General features: G+C 40.6%; 1 protein-coding gene and 1 long non-coding RNA gene across 3 annotated transcripts in view; one reads left to right on the top strand and one right to left on the bottom strand.

Annotated features, from left to right (window-relative positions):
* gli1 (GLI family zinc finger 1) overlaps positions 1–17,915 on the top strand; it is a 52,916-nt gene that overhangs the window by 24,175 nt on the left and 10,826 nt on the right. Inside the window, exons 2-5 of one of the 2 annotated variants that reach the window (XM_088309937.1) lie at positions 14,110–14,222; positions 16,630–16,868; positions 17,506–17,598; positions 17,681–17,882. In XM_088309937.1, the coding sequence (XP_088166063.1) occupies positions 14,152–14,222; positions 16,630–16,868; positions 17,506–17,598; positions 17,681–17,882 (605 nt within the window). In that variant the 5' untranslated portion in view covers positions 14,110–14,151. The remainder of the gene's footprint in view (positions 1–14,109; positions 14,223–16,629; positions 16,869–17,505; positions 17,599–17,680; positions 17,883–17,915) is intronic. The other variant, XM_088309938.1, reaches the window with a different exon arrangement.
* On the bottom strand, positions 6,281–8,495 carry LOC148327612 (uncharacterized). The gene is made up of 3 exons (XR_015845841.1): positions 8,147–8,495; positions 7,755–7,994; positions 6,281–6,667 (listed from the first exon to the last, which is right to left on the bottom strand). It is a non-coding gene; the product is annotated as an uncharacterized LOC148327612 (long non-coding RNA).

Below are 17,915 nucleotides of genomic sequence, written 5' to 3' on the forward strand. Positions count from 1 at the left end.
CTCTAAAATAAAAAAATAAAAATTGCAGCAAATCCATTTGATCAGTATCGGAAGCGCTATCATGGATAAACGGTAACAGAATCAGCAGCATAAAACCCTGATCTCAACACCCCTAATTATTAATTATTGTAATAGTTTGAATAATAATGATTGTGAAGTGAAATAGTTATTTTTTTTCATCAGGACAAAAAAAAAATACAATCAGGAAGAAAAATAAGTAAAAATTATTTAGATTACACTTAAAATAATTATACTTTCATATAAATGTTGGTCTTTTTAATTTGTTGAACAATATTCAAATAAAGGTATCAGATTCATACAAGTACATACTCAAGTCGTGTTGTATTTAAAAAGCATATGAGTCAAAAAAATCTTCAATCGGAGAAGGTAAAATTATTAGAAAATACAGGGATTGACTCGCTACCATTCCAGAATGGACCCCGCTTCTCTCCCCAGAATTCATCCGGCATCAGCTCACCAGCTCCAGACCCTAATGGACAGAAGCGTAAAAGAAAATTGACAGATTACAAGATACAGTGGATATAAAAAGTCTACACACCCCTATTGGAAAAAACTTTTTTTTTTCTGATATACATATATATATATATATAATTTCTTTATATATATATATATATATATATATATATATATATATATAAAGAAATTATCCACCATTATTATGACATAAACACTGTACAAATCTCAACTCAGTTTTTAAATCACACATTCACACTAGAGCAAGTTGGTTGCACAAGTGTTCACACCCACTAATAAATTGGGATGAGACTGCATGGAGAATTAACTTCACGTTCACACTCATGTTAAGTGGGAGTCAGCACACACCTGCCATCATTAAAAGTGCCTCTTATTTCCCAGAAATAATGTTTAGCAGTTCTAGTAGGTGTTTCCTGACATTCTTCTCACCGCATCTTAGAGCACAAGTTATGGTCCACAGAGCACTTCCACTGGGATCTGATTGTTCAAAGGTATCAGTCAGGAAAATGATCTCCAAGGCAAATAGACCAGGAACACAGCAAAGACAGTCATCATAAAATAGAGAGGAAAATATGAGAATTACTGAACTTTATTTGGGGTTAATCAGAGGACTTTTGAACGGATGCAGGTGTGTGCTGGATAATTATTCATTTTTTTAATTTCCCGGTGAGTGGTACAGGTTAAAAGTCACATTATTGGTGGGAAAAAAAAATCAAATTATGTTTTCATCACGCAAACCTGGAATTCAAACAGGGGTGTGTAGACTTTTATATCCACTGTATATAGCGTCAATGGCAATCAATTTACCTTAACGGGTGTAGCAAAATGAGCGCCAGTGAATTTTTGTTGGCGCTGACCCTGCGATGATCAGGTGGCACAATACAGTGTGCGAAACGGGACAACAGTGCTTCTCTTGTCAGTCAAAAGATCCGTTCAAGCATAGCTTCTCTCGCTCTCTTTTACTTTCTCTCCGTTCGTCTGCGAGCATCAGCTCCTTTTTCTTCTTCTTTGTCACTCTCTCTTACTTCCCCCGTTTGGATCCCCTCCGATTCCCTCCATCCTGCCTTTGTGCGGCAGAAAGGAGGCCATGAATACCACACACAGACTCGGTGAGTCATCCGCTACAAAACAACGTGACAGACGCCAGATTTGCTTTTTTTTTTCTTCCCCCTTCTCCAGTGATTCACACTCACTCGTTTTTCTTTGGTTCTTTGTTTTGGTTGAGCTATCCTCATTTTAGCTTTCACTTGCATGTTGATTGCATTACATGCGAACCGCCATGAGCGCTATTGTGCAATGTGAGTGCCTCATGCCATTGATAAGTTTTTCTGGAACACAACACAAGTTTTTTGTTCATTAAAAAAAAAAAAAAGAAACATGTTACTACCAGCACTACAACGACTCCCACTGTTTAGAAATAAAAATATATATTTTTTTTTAATATTACATTTTACACTTAGTTATTTTTTATTTTTTCGCAGTACATATTTGAAAAGACATTTTACAGTCACTATAATCTTTGTTTAAATATATATATATATATTGTAATTTTTAGAAGAAAAACCCTATAAAGTTATTTTATATTTGAAATATTTGTATATATATTATTTTATATGAATATTTTACTGTTAGAACTACTTGTATTATTAAAAGACAAAATTTAAATGTTTTCAATTGACAGATATTTCACAATTACTATTTGAAAAACACATTAGACAATCACTATATTTTTAGACATTTTACAGTTATAGTAATAATATTTTCAGAAAATATGTTTAATTTAATAAAATAAAATACATTTTGCAGTTAATCGCATTTCAAATTTCAATCATATGTTTTCCACTTTTGACAGAATTCAACATCAAGACAATCCTAATATAATTCCAATTATTGAGATACATTATGTAATTAATGGACTTTTGTGTCTCTCTTGACAGAAAGAAACTTCATCATAAATCATAAAGTACACACATTTGTAACCGAAGAAAAAAGAGCATTGTTTGTAGCATTAGCATTAGCATCATCCCTTCTCCTAATGAGTCGTTTGTTGCCTTTTAGTGATGTTAATGCGCTTAATTACACTCCTGGTGGGACATCACACACACAGCTGCAGTGTGCTCATCTGTTCAGAATGTGCAAGCATACAGCAGAGTACACGTGTGTGCTGCATGCGTGATGTGTATACGTGCAAGTGAGACAATAACTGAACTAAATCGTGTGTGTGTGTGTGTGTGCGGGGGGGTCGTATAATTGGTGGTGATTAATGAACAAGCCTCTTTGATGGACCACACGTGAGCAGAGATCATGTTGTATACGTCAAGCACAAAGCAGACTACGGCAACCTGATCGTAATATCTGACGGGCGTTCAGTACCTTTTCACGTCAATAAGAGGCACAATTTGTAATTCTCTCAATTTTAGGTTTACTTGGACGGTAAACTTCAATTGGCGGTGGCATAAAACAGCTTGAAGCCTGTTTTGAGCTCGCAACTCAAAGGGAGAAAACAAAAACAAAAAAACATCCGAGGGTGGCTGTTAACTTGAAAAACTAACATTGACTATCCGGGAGTCAGTCTAACATGGCCATGACAATTCTTTCAACCAATCAATGAATAGCAATGCATTAAGTGCTACTATTATAGTCGGAAAAGGTGGGCCACTTTTAGAACAGAACTGCATAACGTACTGAACTGAAGCAAACGTCAAGGGGGGTGGGTGGGGTCTCAAAATTGCGTTGTCTGAGATCGTGATTTCAGTCCCTAAACGGTAAATGGTTCAGCTCCTGTCTTTTTACTTAATTTGTTTCTGCTTGTATAATGATTGTGTTGGACAAAGTTAGCGTGTGTGCATTTTATTTCATGAAATCCTGACTGCTGATGGTACGATTAGCAATGACTTCTCAGCCGCGTGTGCTGCCTAGCCGAGGCAAACCTCCCAAATTGTGAGGTGACATGCAGTTCGTGCGTATGTGCGCCGTGCAAGCGTGTGTCATCTCATGGCCCCGCCTTTGTGTGTCACCTGGGCCTCTGAAACATTTCTAGCTCCACCCCTGCAAAGTGTATCGCTTGAGGGGAACTATAGGGTGCGATTACGCTGCATTTGAAACAAGCGGAAGTGTACCGAAGCGCTCGGGGGAAAGGCGTCATTATGACGTGAGGAATTCCTTAAGAGCCTTGAAAGGAAACCACATCACAAAGATCAGACATTTTGTGACCATTCATCTCTCTGGACGTATTTCATAACATAACTAAATGGACTCAACCATTAACGCGCAATAAAATCCACATGAACCATCCAAGCCTGCTACTCCTCCGTGTTGTCGTCATGCATGTCCGGCGGTTTCCTCCCACACACACACACACACACACCCACACACACACCCCTATACACGCTCACACACATACTCGCGTAGTGCATGCCTACTCTGCCGTCTTGTCTTTTCCCGCTTTCTGCCGCACACATGCGCCGGGAATCCACCCACGCACACTCGTTCCCATCCCCTGGTGCCCTTGTGTCTCTCTTCCTCCAGCTGTTGCGCAGCAAAGGAATATATAAGTAGCAGCGGCAGCCCGCCTATAAATATGGCCTGCCCACCCAAGACTGTTAGGATTATTATTTGTCTTATAATCACTGCGGTGCTTGTGTAAACCCAGTGGATAATGATCTGGTTTGGGGTTCAACTAAGCCGCTGGTGTGAGGGGAAAAAAAAGCCTTGGTGGTGACAGGGATGAGCCCAGACGACCAAAGCGTAGAACCAATCGTAACTTTTTTTCCACTACTAGTGCCGCTGTTGGCCTATAGTTTTGACTTTCAGATGGATATCAAGGATATTGAAATTTAAGCTTGTATTTAAGATCCTTCATCTTCAGATCAAGGTCCATGTACCACTAGATCCTTTGTTCTCACGAGTGGGCCCACTAGAAGAAGAACTACAGTGCACTAGAAGAAACATCAGGCATTCCTTGTTTTAAGGTCCATGTAATAGTGCGCACTTGGTCTTCAATTTAGTGCACTAGTATAACAACTAGGGTGCTGTAGAAGAGCAATCGTGATATGCCTAAGATCTAGTTCAAGGTCCATGTACTAGTATGTACAAAAATATGACTACATGCTACTTATTAGTGAGGCAAAACTACTAGTACGGCAAGATTATGGTGCAATTCGTAAAAGCCAGATGGCTACTAGTGCATGACACATGCCTACTTGTTGGTCATACTAGTGTTACCTGTGAGTCAATTCAGCACACTAGTAGAATGACTCTCTTACTAGTAACTATTTATACTACTGTACAACAGGTCTGCGGACTAGTGGAACAATTTTCGTATACTATTAGAACAACTAAATGTTACAAGTGAGTCAAAGCTGTGCAGTAGTTGACTTGTGGTAGTGGACTGGTACTGGTGGCTTTAAAGCCGTTTAAGCATTTCTTCCATTTCCTTGATATACATCTTAAGGTTAGAGTAGGTTAAAGGTCACACTAGTAGTGGCCAAAACATTACTAGTAGAACATCATTCTATCGGAAATCTGAATTCTATTCCAAGTGAAAACAAAGAGCACAGCACTACTTTCTACAGAGCCCTTAAGTTGGATATCAAGGACATCGAAGGAATGCTCCAACAGCTTTCTGTAGTAGAGTGATGATTAATTAGTCGTCGTGGAGAATTTACAATGTCTTCTTTTTTCCACGTTCTTCCTTTGTTGTTTATAGATTAGCATTACCGCAAGCTGCCGTCTACAGCTGCAAGCCAGCTGTGTGAACGCAGCGCTCCTCATCTGCTGTACGCATCTATCATTCCCGCCTACGTCCGCCGTTGTTTTTTTTTTTCTTAGCCCCGTTTCCTCCGCCACTTCTCCTTAAAAGGAGTTCAAAGAAATACTTGCGGTTTTCAGCGGGGCGCTACCTAGCACCGACGCGGCTAACGCATAGAAGTAGACGAAGTGGCAAGGGAGAAGATGAGACAGGATCCAACATTGTCTATACATGTCTGACACGTTTGGGAAGAAAATGGATTTGCGTGAGGTTGGGATGGGGTGTACATATATATATATATATATATATATATATATATATATATATATATATATATATATATATATATATATATATATATATATATATATATATATATTATTAATTTGCCGTACTAAGCCTAAGAATCTGGGAAAAATACTTGCAGATGTAAGATGCATAAGAACAAGACAAATTGACGAGGGGAAGAAGACAAGACGAGAGCCAACGTTGCTCATACATGTTGGACACGTTGATGAACAAAGTGAATGTGTGTGTGCGTCCGTGTGTGTAGGTGTGCGTGTGTGTGAGTGTGTTAGGGGGAGGCAGGAGGAGTGGCAGAGGAGTGGGGTGCAGGAAACCACAGGTATGTGTGGCTAGACGGCTGGGTGGCCTGGAGAGAAGGATTGAAGAAGTGCAGAAGGAAAGTTAAAATAATTTGAAAAAATCTGCACACACAACCTTTACTTTTGGAGAACATAATTGTGTTTAATACACTTAGAAAGGTCCACAAAACCTTGGAGCTTGTTTAAAAAAAAAAAATAATTCATACACCTGATAAAAATATTTGGACGTCAAAACTCTGAGAGGAAAATGTAGCCCAATTCTGACACCAAATGACAGCAAGGAAAAATATGTCACAATAGTCGCAGAAATGTGGGTATTTGAAAAAAAAAACATAATAAAATAAAAATAAATGGAAAAAAACAACTAGACCATTTCAACATTTGCTTAACTATGCAGAAAAAAGATATATATATATATATATATATATATATCCCAGAAAGAAAAACTAAGAGCCCTCATATTATGTTACTGTTATTACCATGTTGTTACAATGTAGTAACACAATATGAATAATGACAATGTTTGATCTCCTCCCGCTACTGTTGGAGCACATCATGAACAAAATCTTCCGGTGTGTCGTCATGTCTGTCATCAATCACTCTGGCCGTGTAACAACAAAGGATCAACGCTTCATTTTGACTGTGTGAGAAGTCCAACAGAGACATATCAGCAGTCACAGTTTACAATACTTCAATAGCCGAGGTGTGAATTAGCCCATTTGATGACTAGGCTAAGCCACAAAGTGAGTCTTGTAAACATTAGCTTTTACTATTTTGTCTTCTTTTCAACACAGGATGATTTGCGGTTTTCTTTAACCTGAGGGAGCAAAGCCAAAAAAAAAAAAACTTGAAAGGATCATCACAGCACTTTCTCGTTGAGTATTATTTGCTATAAAATCATTTAATTACATGCAGATGTGTTCAGAATTAGAAATGTTTCGGTGAGTTGAGAGGAACATTAAAAAACTAAATATCTAATTAAAATTTGCCTTTAAATGCCATAAAATTGAGTACAGTGGTGCCTTGACTTACACGTATAATTTGTTCCATAACCACTGTCTCAACTCAAAACATCTCAAATCACATTAGACCCAATGAAATGAATGCAAATCTTTCATCCATTCAAGCCCCGTCCCCCCAAATACTCCAAAACTGTTGGGGTGTGTTTTAATTTGAAAAATAACACTCTACACTGTTGTACTTCATAAAATCAAACACTAAAAACATACGGTGAATGTAAAAAAATTAACAGTTTTTGCATCATGATTTCATAATTCAATTCCAGTTGACATTGGAGGCCATCTGGTGCACTTCGCCACCAGGTGGCTCAGTTGCAAATGCTTTGCAGTCAATTACAGCCTGATATTTGGAATGCAAAGACATCAGCAGATGGTGGATGTCATTCCAAGTGATGCTCTTCCACGCTTAGTCTGCAAATTTCTTCAGTTCCTGCGTGTCCTTGGGGCATTTTCTCTTCAGTTTTGATTTTGGCAAATGAAATGCATGCTCAATCGGATTCAGGTCAGGGGATTCACTTGGCCATTCCATATTATTCCACTTCCTGGCCTTAAAAAACAGTTGGGTCAGATCAATTTCGATCTGCTTTGCAAAATGCATTTCAATATTGCAAAGATAATATTGCCTTTTTGCTTTTATCAACAGTCACATCATCAAACCAATTCGACCACATTAGTGGTATTTGCAATATAAAACTTCTGGCCCACTATATATCTCAGAAGTCACACAAACTTTGGAATTTGAAAACAAACCTCGGATAAATGCACATCAAAGGTCGGACGCTTTACACGTAAAGTTGGTATTGATATTAATGATGATGTTACTCATACAAAAATTACAAAAATACAAAACAAAACACAATTTTCTCTTTTCACAATGATATTTACCCTTGTTTGATATCTTGTGAGTGTCACGCTCAAGCTGAAAAGGAATTAAAGTCATTTCCATGACGTTCAATGCGAGTCGAACTGACACTAATCTGGCCCGCCGCAGGTCAGTGAGTCGAGGCTTATTGTACATTACGGTGATGTCTCCAGCCCGGTGGCCTTTGCGGTGGTCACATCGTGGCTCCCCCATCGCCCTCCCCTCCGCCGTCCCATCACATTACAGCAACTGCGAGGAATTCACTGAGTAAAAGGGGTAAAAAACAGAGGGGAGGGTGGATGGGGAAAGTGAGCGAGGAGGTGATGGGGTGGGGGGGGGGGGTAAACCCTTGAGAGTCCGTGTCGGGTGGGGTGGGGTTAGCAAAACAAAACCAGAATTTAAAAACAAAGCTTACCACTGAAGGAAAACAAGCGGCCGCAATAAGTCAGTAGGTTGGAGGGCGGAGAAGAGTAAGGGAATGAGAGGGCAGGGTTTTCTGGCCCCCGTGGTTGGATGAGGGTTCCCCCGCCCAATAGCCTTAACACAACACCATCCTCCGCAAGGCCGGCCACATCAGGAACGGCTGGCTACATTATAGCTGCCATTATCGTCTCTCTAAGTCATAACAGCTCCGAGAACACCCACCTCGATTGCACCGCCGCCAGGAGGACGGGGGGGAGCGAGGGAATGAGAGAGGGAGAGTAGGAATGAGCCCAGTGAGAGAGCGAGAGGAGGAGGAATGAGGGTGGAGGCAGCAAGAGATAGTAGACAGAGATACACTGTCAAGAAAAGATGGCAGCCAGCGAACACAATCATGGAGTTTAATCTGAGGAGAACTTGAACTTGTAGCCTGTACAATCGCAATCATTGCTTTCCACTTGTTGACGTGTCAGGCCAAACCGCAGTCGACTTTTGGTGAACTGCATGCTTATGACACAAATAACCCAGCAGACATTTCCATTTTTTTTTATACCTCGTATCCTGTTCAGGGTCAGCCGAAACAAGCGGAAAAAAGAAAAAAACGGAAACCATTGTGCACCGTCCATCAGCATCCTCCGACCACATCCACTGGTTTGGAATCCATCCTATCCATCCCGTGCCTTAAACATGAAAGCGGGCTATCTGAAGTACTCCACCAATGATCCGGATACAAAAACCAGCCATCCATTTTTGACATCCGGTATCCTGTCCAAATTCATCTTAACCATGTAAAATAAAGTTGGACTACACTCTGGATTGGTCGTCACCAATCCATGACAGGTTGGGGAATCCATCCCACGGTATTTGCCAACAGCTCTGACGCAAACACCCAGAAATTGGTTGATATATGTTAATTCTAGAGGAGAACATTCTTCCTGTTCTGGAAGAGCCAATCCCGGTTGACTTAGGATATCGGAGGCAGTCAAAGAATCCATTTCACGGTATCTTCATGGAAGTTGGTGATGTGAGCCACTACACTACCAACAACTCTGAGCCTTCCTTTTGTATTCCATGTATCTCATTCAAAGTAAATCGATCTCACTCAAGGTAGGTTTCAAGGTTACACCGGGTACTGGTTGCTGGTCGCAACGAAAATAGGTAACGTGATCCACAAGTCTACCAAAGACCCTTTTGACGACCTGCTTGTTGATGCAAATAACCATTTTCTTTATGACGTATCCTGTCAGTCATTTCCCATTGACAAATGGTGGACGTACACCCTTGGACCGGTTGCCGGTCAATGCCAGGTTGGGGATTCCATCCCATTGCATCTGAATGAAAGTGGGCTATGTAAACCACTACATCGTCAAAGCCCCTGAGGCAAAGATCTTGGCTACTCTACTGTACACAATGGATGCAATTGTCTGCATTTCCATTCGTCGGGTTTACATGGAGTCTTTTTTGTCGTTCTGATTGAAATCATTCCGAATGAAGATTTCTGGTCACCAATTTACATGTGGCGATCCGCCGTTTACATGCGCCACCCTGTTAATGAGATCAGAGTGACACATGAAAATCCATGTTAACGTCATGTGATTGATCAAGATGGGAGTTCATTCATCTATTTAGCAAAGTATTCACAGTTGTTATGACACTTTTACTCTCGCGGCAGCTTAAAAAAAAATGACGACTTTAAAATAAATTCTTGTGTTGCAGCCACGATCAGCTAAGACCCTACCATTTTTAAGTGCGTATACAACGACGTCACTGCGAATTTACGTCAAGACAGAGGATGGCATAACGGATGCAACCTGGCTATTCCGATTGAACTGCAAACGACATGACGGTCGTTTGCAATGACAAAAGGAATATACCACTGACTGAATGAAATTCCTTTCGGCCTTTTTATTCCAATTGAGGTGTTTATATTGAGCTGTAAAGCATATGAAAAGTTATTGGGTTTTTTTCAGAATCAGAAATCCCTTTATTGTCATTGTACTCAAGTGTGCAACGAGATTAGAGATTCTGTATCGTTCCATGTTTTGAATTTGACTATCCATTGGGAAGCTTGCTGTAACGGTACAGTACCAGGACGCCTGGTACTGCTTCTCTGCAAGGTCCACAGTTGTAATTTTATGACATCACCATTTTGTGTAAAGGACACAAGTTTTAAGGATCAGGGACTCCCAAAAGACCGCCGATCCAGTAAACACATGCTGCGTATTTACATTTCCCAACTTGGAGATGGGGAAAATAATTAGCATATTTTGCCAGGATATACAAGGGCCAGATCCATGTTCAACCCCACAAAAGCGAGCGATAGGGGAAAAAGGGCTGGTTCAGGTCATTTTGTCCCATGTGACCGGCAACCTGAGGAAATGTCTGTCCTCTCTGGAGGCCAACTCACAGGAAGGATGGTCTGATGATTTAGGGGAAATGTCACCCAAAGTGAATTATGACAACACGCTGTTTGCTTTTTTTTACTTGCAGTCATGCCCGCAGTCTTTTGCTACCCTTAAAGGAGACATAATAAGAATTGAAAACAGTTTTCAGTTGTCTTTATAACACAGGGATCAAAATTAATTGCAGAGTTTTCAGATTCATTTTCAAGCCTCCCCGGAATTTGCCTGATTTTGAGGTGGTGCTTCTTTCTCATGCAAATGAGCCACTGCTCAGCCTGCCTCCCTAGAAACTGACCCACGTATGGCTTTCGTTACCATGACAATCAGGGGCGAAGCTAGGGCGTTGCGGGCAGCTACTTGTTCTCAAGCAGCTTAGAGTCTGAAGAGCAAATTTATCATTTGCATTTCCACTCGTGTAGGAAGCACTTCTCCGACATTCTGACGGATTGCACTTCTCAGTTAGTGGGTGCGTCCGTTCATTTTACGCATGTAGAAGACGCATCGCCACGCTCCAAAAGGCTAGCTACCAAGTCATGGAGGGACAAAAATTTGTCAAACTATGGCATCACAATATGGAAAGATTCTGTGTGGCTCACTCGCGGATGCATTCTGTCAATAGGCAGGCTAAAAATTTACTTGGTTTGATTTCAAACTTGATGGTGGGCAGGCACTCCACAGACCCAACTATTTATATACAAGAAGTTAATTCACTCACGTTTATGCCAGTCAATCTTCCATAATGTGAGCCCTGTTATCATACGAATCTCAGCACACATCTTGAAGAAGGTCCACTCAAGTCAGCAAGTGAGAAACAATGGCTGCTGAGCTAAAAAACATGAGCTTTGACTTGGAGCTCAACTGTTCTCGCCCCTCTTGTGTGCGCTTAATTTGGAACAAGGGTCAAGCTTCAAGTGTTGTCCAGGAGGACCAATACATCAACCGCATCCAACTTGTATGGGATTTCTGATTTCTGATTTCTGAACTGCAGGATTTGGATTCCAATGTAGACTGTAGTTCCAAAGTCTTGCAAATTTGGGCCGGTTTGTACCCGCTTCCCTCACTTGTTTTAGTCAGTTGTTAGATTTATGTTCCGACGGTTTTAATCTGCCGCTGTCATAGCCCTCTCAGAGCCAGTGCCACAAAATTCCACTGGGCAGTGGCAAACTCGCGTTGAGTTTCTCATGAGCAATTGGCCAAAAATAGGACAAAGTTGTGTCACTGCAGGACAACATGCAAGTGAAGAGGACTCAAATCTGTGTTACGTTGCTATTAAAATTTGACCTGACAAAATACTTTTTTTTTGGTATTATAATTTAAATAAGAATTTAGTAGATTTAAATACAAAAACCAAATATGTGGACATGAACGTAAGTACTATTGCATAGAATTTTTCAGAAAAAGACAATGAATAGGGAAAACAAATGGAAATATTTTTGAAGAAAAATGTAATTAATACTCCCCAACTTAAATTTTTTGATATCAGACTTTTCATTGCAATTGTAGAATTTTCTTTCTTGGCTCATCTGAGCAAGTTCAGACTGCACCAACTTGAATATGTCCAATTATTGCATTCTTACTTATTATTTATCTAGTTTCGGAAGACTAATTAAACATCCTTTTATTCGGCAAATTTCCATAATCTGAGAAAACCTACAAACAAATATCCAAGAGGAATAATCACTGCCATATAAATCAGGATTTACATAAATGCAGCCTGAGAACTTCAAGTCACTTTCCTGTAATATGACAAAAATTGAATTGACCTATTCTAGTTCTCAGTGGCTCAATTCATGTGCAGGTAGTTTTATGGGGGCTGACTTATCTCTCCAAACCACACACACACACACACACACCCCCAGACACTTGACTTGCACCTGCCACCACACTTACGCATTAGTGTCGCGGCCTCTCCAGACTTGTTGGACAAGTGATCTAATATTGTGATACCCCCTTGGCGAGACTGACAGGTGTGTGTGTGTGTGTGTGGCGGTGTGCGGGTGTGTGCGTGTGTGTGTGTGTGTAAGAGCCCCTTCGTGGCATTTACAAGTTCTGGACAGCTGAAGAGCACGGCGAGATCTCTATTTAGCACTTGCAGCTAATTATCATACATACATGTCAAGCCAGTGGCGAATACATGCAATTACCACCACCAGGCTGCCCATGTCATTTAGCCACTTGCTAACTTTACACTCCAAATCCCCAAAGGTGACTCGGAGGCTTAAACAGCTCCCTGCTGCCCTTTTAACACTTGCACGGCCACATAACGGTCCTGGAAACAGCAGGCGGACGCTTTCATCTTGGAGCCAACGCAAGTTTTTTTGACGCTCGTCACATGAGCGGCAGCAACATGATCGTCTGGCTCCACGAGAGGCGGGGTCATAGGTGTTGAGTGGAAGAATTAGCATCAGCAGGTTCTGATTTTTTTTTCTCAAACACCCCCAAGAGGCCAAAAGATCCCGCCAAATACATGTGAGTCGAAATAAGGTAAAAGGCTGTTTATCAGGATAATCTTTTAGAGACATTTAAGTGATTATCATGTGGTGTGTCAAAGGGGAGTTTTGATCCTTCATATAAAATTGCTAAATCTGTTCAATATTTATACTTGCAAATCTTGAGTGGTTAACACTGAGTTGGGTCGACCCACAGACTCAGTGACTTTTGTCGGGAAAAAATATAATATATATCTATATATATATATATATAAAATTATTGTATATATATATATATATATATATATTTTTATATATATATATATATATATATATATATATATACATAAATGTCTTTAAGATTTAATTTTCAATTTGTAATTTTGAAATTGCAATTTTGACTTAATTTATTCACTTGTTTGCAATGTTTACACTCATTCACATTATAGTTCACCTGTAAAAAAAAAAATAAAAAAATAAAACTGAATTAAGTTTAGTTGATTAAAATATTTAATCGTGTTAAAAATGTTTGAATCTTGAGTCAGTGCTTTAATTTTTACAGCCCTAGTATGAACATATATAATATTTTTCAATTTATTTATTGATTTATTTATTGTAAATTAAATGTATTGAGCCGGCAGTCACAAAAGGTGCTAAAAGAGCATCAGAAATATTTAATTTAAACAAATACTACACACTTGCAAATTGCACTGTATTCTCCTCCAAGCCTTGCTGCTAATCAACAGTTAATAAATATGAGAAATAAATGTAGCTGCATGAAGCATGATAAACAAACGCACACACTTTTCCAATGAATGGGGTCACATACAGCCTTTTCCATACACTCCTACAGCATAAACGATTGTGTGATTTTGAATGTGAGTTATTCCGACCATAATTCCTACTTGTATGCCTAATATAATGTCTTTTCTAGCCAGCACCGCTTTTAAAATAAGCTCCATCTTTGGGACCAGGCGTCCTCTTGTTTGCTCTGCTCTGTTATTAACGTCCTACGCATCCGCAATTGTTTCTGTCACTCTGGGGTATTTTGGGCCACTCTAGTTTGTTTTGGTTTGGCAGCGGGCCAGTCCTAACTCACCCGCATGTGTCCTTGTGGCTATCGGCAGGTCGGTGGCGTAAGGGGAGAAGTCGGCCGCCTCTGAGCTCCGATGCCAGTGGACATGCAGCCGCACCAGGGGCTGTATCACTATGACACCTCGCCAGGACAGCCCTCCAGAGGGTAAGAAGGCATCTTGGAGAGATTGCACATCATGCACTCAGTCAGGAAATTTATTACCAAGTTTCATGATCTTATTACAGAATTAACTGTGATTTTTAAGGATAATTATGCCTACATTTGGGGAAAATAAATATATCAGTAAAATATATAATAAATATGTGAGATGAAAAAAAAACATCTACATACATACAATTAATCCAGTCTTTTCAGGATGGTACGGATATGCATGTACAATACCCATGACTTCAAAACTATTTAGGTATTCGATACATTCGTTACCAAGTTTTATTGTATTAATGAAGCATTCACTGCCATTTTAAGGATAATTAAGACCATTCTTTGGGAAAATGTAGATTAAGGCTTCTCAAGGAAAGAAGAATAAAATAAGTGCAAATGATATGGATATACATGTACAGTAATCACCCCCCCCCCACCAAAAAAAATACATAAATAACACTGTTATGTGTTCTGTGAGTGCAAATTTGTGCACAGCAAAACTCATTAATTTGCCTTAAATCGCATTCTAGAGACTACAGGCTTTTTAATATACATATACATGTATTCTAATTTGATAAATCCTTTAAAAAATATATTTAATTACATTATTTTAAGCATAATTAAGTCTTTATTTAGGAAAATCAAATTTAAGGCTTCTCTCGTGAATAAAATATGCAACTGATCCACCATTTTCAGGCGAAGAAAAATAAAATTCACAAAAGCATTTTTTAAATGAGAATTTTTTTTGGTTGAGATAATTGACATTGGATAACTTCCCACGGCACATTAATATGCCACGCCACTCTCGTTGAGAGTCACTGGTTCAGAAGATAGCTGACTATTTACAAATTTGTCAAATCTTTTACACATTCAAGCTTTAGGTGTCATTTTATGGATGACATAGCCACAAAATAATGTCATCGGTCGGGAAAATCAAATGTAAGGCTTCTTAAGGAAAGAGGAAGATAATACAAGTATAACTATTAGAGTTGTAATAACCCAACCAAAACAAAAACACACTAAAATGACAACGGAATTTTTTTTAGCTGGAACCTGCTCACCCAAAAACGCAAGTGTCCTTTAAATCGCATTTCAAAGCGACTCTACCTGCAACAAAATTTCTCCTTACATCACCATAGCTTCACATTGGTGATGTTGACATCTTAGTAGATGCTCAGAACCTGCTTCTATTCTGAGGTTGCCGTTGCAATTGTTGTGGGGCGAGCTCAGCCTTCACACACCCGCTCTTCGCTCTCTGCACCAAGCCTCTCTCCCCTCCCTTGGTTCCCCATGCCACCCAGGTTGCGGGGCGGACTCGGCCTCTCTGACAGCTGCTAATTACAGGCTGACCGGCCCCCGCTACGCTCTGCATGACTGCCCGCGGCCCCGCTCAGGTTACCGTATTGCGCTAACAGGCCAGGCCGGAGAGGAAGGTGGAGGAGATAGAAGGAGATAGGCGAGGAGGGGAATCGGAGGGGGTTGAGGGATAAACCGAGAAACTGAACAGATTGAATGGCAGAAGAGAAAAGGGGAGGTGGGTTGCATTCTGGGGTAGGATGGGGGAGCAGTTGTGGATTAGAGGGCGCAGATTAAGCTCCAGTGGGGAATACATGTTGTGCTGAAAGACTTGCAGAGCTGAAAGGGAGAATTAGGACAAGGTGGATGCATGGATGGATGGATGAAGGCGGCCTCTTTTTGGAGGTACAAAGACAGATGAGTTTTTCTGGAATGATGTTGAAATTCAAGGGAGACTAGAAAGTCCCCTTCTCCAAATTGGGATAGGAAGCAAAACAATGACTGTCTGCCCTCTAGTGGGGAGAGGGAAATATCACAGCCGAGCCCTTGCTGGACCAGACTGCTTTCAAGCGATTAATTTTTTCTAATTTATTGTGAGAAATTCTGTAATTAATTGCTTTTAATCAAATTTTTTCAACTACTATTTTTTGTGAAGGTTTTAACAGGTCTTTACAGTGTATGAATTTGGCTTTTCTATATATGCAAATTATTTTTCAAGTAAATAAAATTGAGTTAACTGAGTTAAAATATTGCGTCTTTTTAAAAAAAAAAATTTTTTTATGAATCTCGAGTTAATGCTTAAATTTTGACAGTCCTAGTTTCAATACGTTTTGGTTGATGGATGGATTGATGGACTATACTCCAGTCTGTCATAACAGTCTCTACTGACAGGTTAGGCCCAGTAGCTGTCAGTAGCGTGCTATAAAACTGTCCGTCAAAACAAGTCAGGACGGCACAATCTATGGATTAGGAATGCTAACGCTGCTTCTGATAACTGTTCAGTGACATGCATTTATTTAATTACAAAGTAAGCACCACCAGTGACTTATACAAACTCTGTCCTACTTTATCTATTAAGTTGACTAACTTCATGTTATTCTTGATCTTTCCACAGTGTACTGCCCCCGGACCAGTCTCCGTACAGCGATGTCTCCTCGTTGCGAGCCCCGCTCCTCAACGGCCCTCCCCTGGACTGCAGAGCCATGTACAATCCCATGACTCCCGGTATGGGCCACGGATTAGGCCCGGGACCAACGCAAAGCATCGGCCATTGCTTAGATCAATACATGAGGCCCCCCCAGGCCCCGCCGCCCCTTGGAGTGATGGGCCACAGGAGCATGATGTCCACGGAAGGTCCGTGTGAGGGTTCTGTGATGGTCAATCTGGTGGCGCTGGAGTTTCTGTCATAGGTCGGAGGTTGGCGAGAAAGTGTGATGATTCACTATGAATTCGGATGGCTATATTTTATTTTCTGCGCGAAGCTGAGGCAGGTTAGAGCTGGTGGTAAATTTGGCTGTCGAGTACAGGCCAGTGGTTCTAAGAGAGGGAGGGGTGCGTCGCTGTGAGAGCGGTTGCAGCTGACTTCAATCATGGCCAGTCTGCTCTCTCGCTATTTGAATGTGGCATCCTAGTCGTTTATTAGGTCCTCAACATGGCAGAATGGCATCTCAGCAAAGCTGGAAAAACAAAATAAATCTTACAAATGGACAAGGACAAATATCCCCAGAGACACATCCAATATCTTGTAGAAATCATTCCCACAAGGCTGGAAGCTGGGGGACAAACTCCACATTGAGTTATTGTTGAGGCATGATACAAGAGTGGTTAACACTGCTGCCACACTGTAAGAAGGACCCCATTAGATTAGTTCCACTATGCCATGAAGTATTTAGAAATGTAGTTATTACTGTGTTATTACATGTTTATAAATGATACTTGAGGATACTTCTGTTTCGGAGCTAGTAACCAAGGACCCTGACTATTTTCACAGGTAACAACTCCCTGTACTGTAACCAGAACAACATGATGTCCTCCCAACACAACTTCTGCCAGTCATCCTCGGATCAGATTGGCTCAGGTGACGGTAAGAAGCCAAAAATAATAAACGTGGCTATTAAGAGCATTTTTTTTCATTTTTTTTTTTTTTTAACGACACCATTTTGAAGCAGGCTCCAGGTTCTCCACGCCGCGCTCCATGCTAAAGTTGAGTACGAAGCGAGCGCTGTCCATCTCGCCGCTGTCCGACCCCAGCGTGGACCTTCAGACGGTCATCCGGACTTCGCCCAACTCCCTGGTGGCCTTCGTCAACGCTCGCTGCACGCCTAACGGGGGCAGCTCGTATGGCCATCTGTCTGTCAGCGCCATGAGGTTAGACGTCGTATAACAAACTAGATATTGATG

This window comes from Idiotropiscis lumnitzeri, chromosome 11, assembly GCF_059441095.1.
Source record: "Idiotropiscis lumnitzeri isolate Australia: NSW breed Sydney's pygmy pipehorse chromosome 11, RoL_Ilum_1.0, whole genome shotgun sequence".
NCBI lineage: Eukaryota > Metazoa > Chordata > Actinopteri > Syngnathiformes > Syngnathidae > Idiotropiscis > Idiotropiscis lumnitzeri.